This window comes from Zootoca vivipara, chromosome 3 (genome assembly GCF_963506605.1).
Source record: "Zootoca vivipara chromosome 3, rZooViv1.1, whole genome shotgun sequence".
Classification (NCBI taxonomy): domain Eukaryota; kingdom Metazoa; phylum Chordata; class Lepidosauria; order Squamata; family Lacertidae; genus Zootoca; species Zootoca vivipara.
In genome coordinates, this window is record NC_083278.1 from 78,337,332 (window position 1) to 78,347,097 (window position 9,766).

The 9,766-nt window shown below is 46.8% G+C and overlaps 1 protein-coding gene across 10 annotated transcripts in view; it reads right to left on the reverse strand.

Annotated features, from left to right (window-relative positions):
* The window catches only part of SMYD3 (SET and MYND domain containing 3), a 352,661-nt gene extending 343,422 nt beyond the window's left edge, over nucleotides 1–9,239 (reverse strand). For 6 of the 10 annotated variants that reach the window (XM_060272884.1, XM_060272885.1, XM_060272883.1 and 3 more), the window contains exon 1: nucleotides 9,039–9,165. Coding sequence is in view for 4 of the 10 variants with exons in the window: in XM_035108334.2 (XP_034964225.2) it covers nucleotides 9,039–9,187 (149 nt within the window). In the remaining 6 variants the exon portion in view is untranslated. Of the gene's footprint in view, nucleotides 1–9,038 lie in introns of all 10 variants that reach the window. The other 4 variants (XM_035108334.2, XM_035108332.2, XM_060272886.1 and 1 more) reach the window with 1 other exon arrangement.
* Between the last annotated feature and the right edge of the window lie 527 nt (nucleotides 9,240–9,766).

Below are 9,766 nucleotides of genomic sequence, written 5' to 3' on the forward strand. Positions count from 1 at the left end.
GGTTTTCCATAACAGCTGTTGCAATGAATGAGGCGGTGCTGTTTCTTCTCCAAATCAACCTTACTTTCACCTTAGGTAGGTAGGAGACAAGAAACTAGATACCAGGAAGAAAAGCACTAACCTCAGCATGCCACCTTTCTATATACACAGGGTTTGTCTTTTGAAAAATAAGTTCTTTGTTGTAGAGAGATGCATTAAGTCATATGAACACCCTCCAGTATTTCAGATCTACATGCAACATCCATGGATACAGTGCAGGGGGGGGGGCAGGAACCGCAAACATTCCTGGAGTGTTTTTGCCCTGCTAGAACGTGTCCATGAACTTTGACAACTCCTGTTATTCAGGATGGAGGATGGAGAACCGAGAGAGTACTGTACAAAAGTAAAATTTACATTTGTTGCCCCACCCATTATTGCCTCTGTCTCTGCCCCTGGAAGATTGCCTAGGAGGAAATGAAGCCCTCGGGCAGAAAAAAGTTTCACACCTCTGATGTGGTGGATGTAGCTCAGGTACAGAGGCTCCTTCCCAAAGTCTAGCTAGTGCTTTCCCAGCTTTGGGAAGGAGGTAGAAGGGCTCTAGGACCCTGCCAGAGCTTTGCGCCTCCTTCCCAAAGCCAGGAGCCTCACTTAACTAGCTTCGGGAAGGCAGCACAGGCTGGAGGGGTGTCAAATTTTGGCTTTGCCTCCCGCCTCCCCATGCCAACGACAAGGTATTGTGCAGCTCATGGGTTCTGTGTCAATGTACTCTTGTGCTTGGTATGAAAAGTTGGAGTGCCCTGTCATAACAGATAAGACTCAAGGCCACTTCTGAAAACACCTCCAGGCAACAGAAGATTTCCCTCATGAAAGGCATCATCCAAATATTGTAGTAAAATAAATTCCCAATTTCCATCAAGCCAACAAAGACTCTTAAGGGCAAACCAAGCTGGATGTAATGAATCCCCAACTGCTCCTTCTTCCTTTGCAAAGTGCCTTCAGGAGAGAGTGATTTGTATCAGAGAAAGAATAGGAGGGATTTCCCTCAAAACATTCCTCTGGTATCCACTCACATTTCCCTCTTTACAGTTCCAGGCCTATGTTTCTAAGGTAAGCTTGAGTGCAGAATGCTAAAATGGGTCAAAGAAGCTGGAGAGAAGATGTTTCAGTGGAGGAGAGACTTGCAAGGCTTTATTCCAGGAGTACATTGCAAGGGAGAATGGGCCACCAGGGTTTTATGAGGTATGCCCCAGCTTGAACTTGACACAAGTCTTGTGGAGGGAATACCAGTTACAGACCAATGTGGACACAGATGGCCTAGACTACAAAACCATGCAAAGGATGAGGCTTTAGCCACTGCAAAAGGGATCCACTTACCCAAGGCAAGGCAACTGTCAGCCACCCCCACTTCCAATCAAGGGAACAGCTCCATAACAAACCTAGGTCAGAAAGGTCTGAGTACTGCAAGGAGTAAAAGGTAAAGGGACCCCTGACCATTAGCAGTTGTGGCGCTCATCTCGCATTGTTGGCCAGCTTCCAGGCCATGTGGCCAGCATGACAAACCCACATCTGGCGAACCAGAGCAGCGCATGGAAACACCGTTTACCTTCCCGCTTGGAGTGGTACCTATTTATCTACTTGCACTTTGACGTGCTTTCGAACTGCTAGGTTGGCAGGAGCTGGGACCGAGCAACGGGAGCTCACCCCGTTGTGGGGATTCAAACTGCCTACCTTCTGTTCAGCAAGCCCTAGGCTCAGTGGTTTAACCCACAGCGCCACCACTGCAAGGAGACACAAGACTGATTCTGGAAACAATTATTCAAAAGTCCCACCAAATTTATTGGAACTTCCTAGCAAAGGAGTTGCATCCAGTGATTCCCCTTACCTGCATTAGAGTAACAGCCACTTCTGCTTACAGTAGGAAATGGGAGCAAACCACATCTTATGCGATACCATCATATCCCCTGCTGACTTTCAATCATGAACCGATTTCCCATATCCTTATAACTTCTCTTAAAGGACTGTTAAAAGCTTAGCCTACTTATGGTAGAAGATTTTATACTCTATATAAACTGAAGTATAGCTCTGCCAGAACTGATTATACATATAGTAGAGATTAAGGAGTAAAGAGAAACCACTACTTGTTGACTTTAATGGAAAAAAATATTCCATCATGCTATGCGTAGGGAGGAAATTACACTTTACTATAACTGGCTGTATTGATCCAAGGCTCACAACATATAAAAGAACCAATCTTGGAAGCTGGAGATAGCCTTGTTCTGTAATATAGAATGGAGCTATTACAGCGAGCTTTCGGCTATCTATCAGTCTGAGATATAACATGCTCTGGCTGTTTATGTGTATTTATAACTACAAAAGTGACTCAAACCTATCCTTATTAGCTGTGGAATCAAAACTACCAACAAGCTGTAATACTTGGGTCTATAAGCAAATCTTCTTCATTCAGGCATATCCCGAATCACAAATTGTAATATACACCAATTTTCAGAAAACTGTTGCGAAGAATATTTATACTCCAGGCAGGTTATAAATCAAAACAAAGCATAAAGATATCCTATCCAAGATGTAAAGAGACTCTGAATAATGTAGGACTTTGAAAGCAAGGACATGATACAACTGGGTGTGTGATACAAACAAGAACAAAATTAATTGACAGCAGGAGAGGCATGGGTCAGAACGATAAGAGGAAGAGAGATTATAAATAGGAACACATGTTTTGAAAAGGCCATTGTTAGCATTGAAATTGCTAAAGGAACATTACTGAAGCAGGAGGTGTTTAAGCCATGGAAAATATATTTAAGGATAAAAATAAATACATCAAAACTATTAGGAAAAGACTCCCCAACTGTGAAGATAAATGAAAATTCACAACAGAAGCAAATATGAAATCAGGTAATGTTAGACTCCGGACATTACAAAAACTTTGCTCCTTACTATTACAACATGCCACAAAACTAAAATATATGTGCTTAAGTTTCCAACTAAGCAAATAGTGCTTTAATTGATCCACCAATTATTCCTTATAGCCCAACTCAGAATGTTTGTTATTTAAATTTATTGCATTTGATTCCTTGATATACCTTACATTGCATGTGTCCAAGAAATCTATACCTAATATAATCTGCACCTGAAAACTACCCTTTATTCCTAACACAATCCTTGGTCTCTTCTACAATCAGACTAGATCAAGGGTCCCCAAACTTACCTTGCCGAGGGCCGGTACCACCAGCGCCGATCACGCTGCAGGCCGGAGCGCGGGGGAGTGCCCATACGCGTGTGTACACGCGATTTCCGGCGCACTTCCAGGTCGTCGGAACACCGGAAATAGCTTGTGCGCATGCGCATGGGCCTCCTCTGGCCCAGAAGTGTGCCAGAAATGACGCTTGCGCATAAGCTATTTCCGACGCTGCAGCAACCTGGACGTGGGCAGCTGCGCCACGCCACGCCGGTAAGAGCAGGTGGCGGCAGCGGACAGCAGGGGTCGCCGGGGTGCCGCATAAATGAGCCTCGCGGGCCGCATCCGGACCATGGGCCTTAGTTTGGGGAAGCCTGGACTAGATTAAGTTAGCACACAAATGGCCTCATGTCTTACTTTCCCTATCCATCTAGATTCAGATAGGTAGCCGTGTTGGTCTGAGGCAGTCAAAATAAATAAATAAAAATAATAATTGTCCATTAACACCTTAGAGACCAACTAAATTTGTTCTGGATATACCCAGGATAAACTTAGTTGCTTTCTAAGGTGCTACTGGACAATTTTTTAATTTATTTCCCTATGCTTTTCAGCCATGTCTGTAAAAGAACATGCATTTCTAATTCACTGGGAAAGCTGACTGCATTGAGAGTTCATACAGGTCTGGGGGATGAGGTAGAGGGGAGATGCAAAAGGTCTACTTCACATTAAGGCAGCAGCAAGGAGACAGGAAGTAGAAGGCATTTTAGCTTCCTGTTTCCTCCAAAATCTGAAACAATTCTCAGAAACATTTCAAACATTAGCCAGGATGCTACTTTATATGAACCTACAGTGCAATTGTTAACATTTTTATTTAAATACTACAAACTCATATCATACCACAAGTGATTTTGAAAATCCCCTGAAAAGATCTGAAGATGGAAACGAGTGTGGAACTCCCATAATTATTTTGTCCTTTAAGCAAACTTCCTTAAAGTTGAGACAGGTTTTCCATGCAAGATGTGTAAGATAATATGTTAAACATTATAAATATTCAAAATAAGTAGAATAATTTTTTCTAGGCCACAAAAACTAATATCATTTTTATATATGTACAGTTACAATAATGTAATATAATGCAAAACTTCCAATGATCTTACATAAAATACCCCCCTTTTACCTTCAGAACAATAAATGGAAACTAATTTGCAACTGCATATTACATTAGCTATTATCCATATTTTAATATCTATTTTTCCCTCACAGCACTTGTTTTCATTATGAATTTGAGAAAATAATAATTTACCCTTAAAGAAAAATAAGTGAAGCACTGAGTGTGTGCTAATTTGCTATGTTACTGCCATTTCCTCTTGTCCCCCACCCTCTTATGTGTTGAGGATATTCCTTTGGCACATATTAATATTTATCGAGTATAGAGATTCCACTTTTTTATTTTACATGAGAAAATGGCCAGCTCAGTTTATTTCTTTTAGGCTGTGAAACTCACCTTTATTCTGAAAACATTTCCTATCCAAATAGCAACATTGTTACATTGTCTTACATATCACATATGTAAACATATATTTTTTAAAGAAAGCCTATCATCACTCAATAGTTAAGAGTGGCTCTAGAAACATTTTACTCTTTTTTAATGTATCAACAAATAGACCTTTTGTGTTCATGTACTGCCACCTATTGGATATTTGTTATAAGAAACAAAAATACAAAGCCACAAAAGTTTATGTCTAATGATGCTATTCCAAGTCTACAAAATTCTAGTGAACAATCTTATAGCCAAAATAATAAAACTTATGGATACATCAGTCTAACTCAATATCTGGCACCTTCTTAAATTCTAATGGTCCATCACTTGGAACAACTGTGGAAAAGGTAAATAAATTTGAGTCTGACCTAACAATTTGAGACCATTTAGCTTATAACAGCAAGAAAGACACAGTAAACAGCAGGGAAATAACAACAGGAAAAGAAGAGAAGAATGCCAATGTGGAGAAATGAGGGCAGGGGGCGGGGAATCAAAGACCAGTCAGTGCCAAAGCTGAGATAAACTTTTGTTGGTACTCCAATTGAAATTTCCAGTTGAACAATCTTGTGGCATTTACCTCCACAACTTGCATATGTGAGGGAGAGCTTTTCCCCTCAGAATCTGCACTGCCCTTTCATTCCACCATTCCCAACAGGTGTGAAAGACATTATTATTTAACATCTATTAAGTGTGGGACGTGGGTGGCGCTGTGGTCTAAACTACAGAGCCTAGAGCTTGCCGATCAGAACATTGGCAGTTCAAATCCCCACGATGGGGTGAGCTCCTGTTACTCGGTCCCTGCTCCTGCCAACCTAGCAGTTTGAAAGCATGTCAAAGTGCAAGTAGATAAATAGGTACCGCTCCAGCAGAAAGGTAAACGGCGGTTCCGTGCGCTACTCTGGTTTGCCAGAAGCGGCTTAGTCATGCTGGCCACATGACCCAGAAGCTATACGCCGGCTTCCTCGGCCAATAAAGCGAGATGAATGCTGCAACCCCAGAGTCGAACGCGACTGGACTTAACGGTCGGGGGACCCTTTACCTTTAACTTCTTCTAAGCACTGTACAGCTATGAAGGGATCACAGACAGTCCCTACTTGCAGGCTTGCTATGCAATATGATTCAAAAGCAATGGAGAGGGAAGCCGAGGGCAAACTTTGGACCCGCTACTACTTCACTGGTCAATGAAAATCACTTCTTCCAAAATCATAGGATGAAACACTTGCATGTTTCAAGTCATACCGTGTTTCCCCTTTTTTAATACGTAGTCAAAAAGTAAGGCATGGCAGGGTTTTTAACCGTTTGAGAAATGTAAGTCATACCCCGAAAATAAGCCATACTTCCGCGACGTGCAGAGCAAGACCACTGAGCGCCCCAGCCAACTAGCGGGACCCAGCACGGCGGCCGCAGCAGGAGGAGGAAGCCTGCCAGGTTGGGTCGGTGCCCGGAAGCGGCGGCGGCTGCTGCAGCGCCAATGAAGCGTGCAGCAGTACCGCACGGAGCACGGAGGGCACAAGCCAGCAGGACCCAGCTCCTGCAATGCCGGCCATGGCAGGAGGAGGAAGCCTGCCAGGTCGGGTTGGTGGTCGGAAGCGGCGGCGGCTGCAGCGCTGACAAAGCGCGAAGCAGCACCGCTCTCTCTCTCTCTGTGGGTGTCAGTCTCTTTCTCTCTGTGTGCGCGCGCGTCTCTCTCTCCCCCCCCCCGTGCGTCTTTCTCTCTCTCTCCCCCTGTGTCTCTCCGTTTGTGATCGCGTCTCTGTTTGTGCCGCGCAGGTTCCTCTTCGGCTCGTCATTCAGCTGCTCCGGCCTCCTCGCCGAGAGCTGACGCCGCTCCTCTCCCCCTCCTTCCCTTTCCCCCCTCCCTTCCCTTCCTTCCGTCGGTCGGTCCGTCAGTTGGGGTTGCGCGCGCCAGAGGCGCAGGCCCTAACCTGGTCCCCCTCGCGCTTCCCTCACTAGCGTCTTGGAGCGGGACGGGTCCCAGCCTCCCTCCCATTCCCCGGCCAGCATGAGAGAGCCCGGGGAGCAGCCTCTATACCTCCGCGCGCACACACACCCGGCCGCCGCTGCCTTTGAAGCCATGGCGGCGAGCGCCAAGCCGAAGCAGGAGGAGAAGCACCTAAAGCTGCTGAGGGAGATGGGCAGCTTCGTGTATACCTCCTGCTCTGGCATCCTATGAGGTTTAAATCCACCTCACAGAGTGAAGCCCCCCCCCCCTGTGCACGTCTGTCTCCTAGGCAGGTGGACATCCAGCCTCTGCTTAGAAGCCTCCAAGGAAGGAGAGCCCTTGACTCAGGATGGGGAGGAGGGGAAACGGAGAGAATAGAGGAGGCAGAAAATGCACGCGGAAGAGAGCGCCAAGCGTCCTGAGCCAGTGGGACCCAGTTGTACTGGCACTTTAAAATTAAAAAAAAGACACCCCCTGAAAATAAGCCACCGTGTGTTTTTTTGAAAGAAAAAAGTTGTAAGACGGTGTCTTAAAAAGGGGGAAACACGGTAGCTTGCGTATATAAATGTGCCATCACAAATCTAACACCACACAAGAGCACTTTCATATCACCTCACACTCTTTATCACTTGAGTTAGTTCCAGCATCTCGCCACAAACCATCAAGTGCTGAATAACATTGTGAGGATAGTCCCATGGGCGTACCCAGGATCAAAACTAGGGGGGGCAAGGGGAGGGGCCAAGGCACGGAAGGGGAGGGGCCACAAAGTGGGCGGGAACAGCGAACTCGCGCTCCGCCGGGCTGTGCCCCTCCCTAGAAGCAGGGCTGGTGGGCGGAGGCGGAGCCCAGCCCAGCGGAGCGCGAGTTCAGCGTTCCTGCCCGCCGCGCCGCGCTCCCTGGTTCCCCGCCGCGCTTGGCCTTGCCTGAGGGCGCGCCGGGGAGCTGGAGGGAGGGTGCGGCGCGGTGCGGCGGGAATGGCGAACTCGCGCTCCGCCGGGCTGTGCTCCGCCTCTGCCCACCAGCCCTGCTTCTAGAGTAGGGCAGCTGCCCTAACTTGCCGAATGGTGGGTACGCCCTTGGATAGTCCCCTTGTTTCATCATCACATCATAAAAACAAGGGTGGCTACCCTTTGGCCTTTCATATCCTTGGGCTACAATTCCCATAATCCCTTACCACTGGCTGTTCTGGGGCTGGTGAGAGCTGGAGTCCAACTTGCAGGACACACAGATTGGTCCTAAGTCTGTGCCTATCTGGCCAAAATGCAAACCCACCCCACAAGGAGGACGGCTATCTACTGCCTCAGTGGCTGTGGCAAGTTTCCAATACCAGGAGGCTGTCTCAGTCTGTGCACGCAGCATAGACTGTTCCTGGTTAAAAAGTCCTTTGGTAGATTTGATTGACATCTTATGACCTTTGGGGGTTTTTTGAGGGGGGTTATTGGGTGGTTGTTTTTATTTTATGTATTTTGTGGTTTTATATTATGATTTTATTCTGTGAACTGCCCTGAGACCTCTGGGTATAGGACGGTATATAAATTCAAATAGTAGTAGTAATAGGAATAGAGCACTGGGTCCACCCAGAGACAGCCACTACACTTCACAGCGTTGCCAGGACCACTTCTGTTTATGACCTATACTAAGGAACAGTATATATAGTGAATAAATATTCTCTCCCATTTTTCTGAAATCATCATAAAATATTTGAGAATATTGAAAGATTTCCCATTTTTAAATTATTTCCTTACATTCCAAGCTGGTATTTTAACAGCCAAAGGCTATATACAGTACATTACAATATTGCCTTCCTAGCACATTGTACCATTAAAAAATATTGCTCAAAAGAAATTGCCAGTGAATTTATTAGTTCACTACAGTAGTAACTTATGAGGGTATCCAAAGCAATAAGACTTCTGCGCAGTTCTTAAAACATCAGCAGTCTTGCACATGTTTCATTAAAAAATTAATTTAAGAAGCATTGGCTTTTATATTTTATTCTGTGAAATGCCCTGAGACCTCTGGGTATAGGGCGGTATATAAATTCAAATAATAAAAGTAGTATTAGTAGTAATAGAGCGCCGGATTTAAGTCCACCCAGAGACAGCAGCTACACTTCACAGCGTTGCCAGGACCACTTCCCGCCCCACCCACTTCCAGCCGATTCGCCATTGCCTGCTGTATTGACGGGCAAGAGACTCCACAGCCGCAGCAAGGAAAGGCGGTGCTGGAAGGGAGCTGCGCCGCATCAATACCATGCTCTGCCATGCCCTGCGCTGCGCAAATGTTAGCAGCACAGCAGCGCCGCCCAGCCAAAGAAGGTAGAGCGAGCGGGCGGGCGGGTGGCGGAGCCGGCGAGGGACGCGGAGCGAGGGAAGCCCAGCCAATACCTGCGCAGGCAGCGCTCGCACACGCCTCCCAGGCGCTTCTTGCTGACGGTGTAAGCGAAGGGCTCCGCACGGTACAGCAGCTCTCCCGGCTTCACCGCCTTCGAGGACCGCAGGCCGTTGCCTTTGCCGGGGCTGGCAAACTTCTCCATCGCGGCTTGCACAGAGCGAAGAGAGGCGCCCGGGCCCACAGGGCCCTTCCCGCCTCTGGCCCCACGTGATGCCGCTCGTGTCGCCGCCGGAACCATCTTTGGTACGGGCAAAAGGCCCCGGCTTCAGGGCACCCCCACCACGCGGCGCCATTCACGCTGCAGCCGCGCCAAGCGGGATGCGAAGCGCATGTGTACCCCCCCCCAAAAAAAAACCGGGTTTAGACACGCGGGGATGTGGGCTTTAAAGGAGAAAAAAGGCAATTAGAATTATATCTTGCACCGGCTGTGGGCGGCTAGGCTCTTCCAGAATCACACTGGGAAATAATTTCCCAATTTCGGGCTGCATTCCGAAACGTGCTTTACCTGGAGATGAACCTCATCAAATCAATGGAGATTACTTCTAAGTAAACATATTCGGGATCGGGTTGCAAAAATCAGATTTAAGCTGCCCACTGCCTTAAGATATTGCCCACAAACAGTTACTATGACAATCACCATTTCCAGATGCATAGCTGCCAAGTTCTCCCTTTTTTAAAGGGAAATTCCCTTATGCTGAATAGGCTTCCTCCTGAGAAAAGG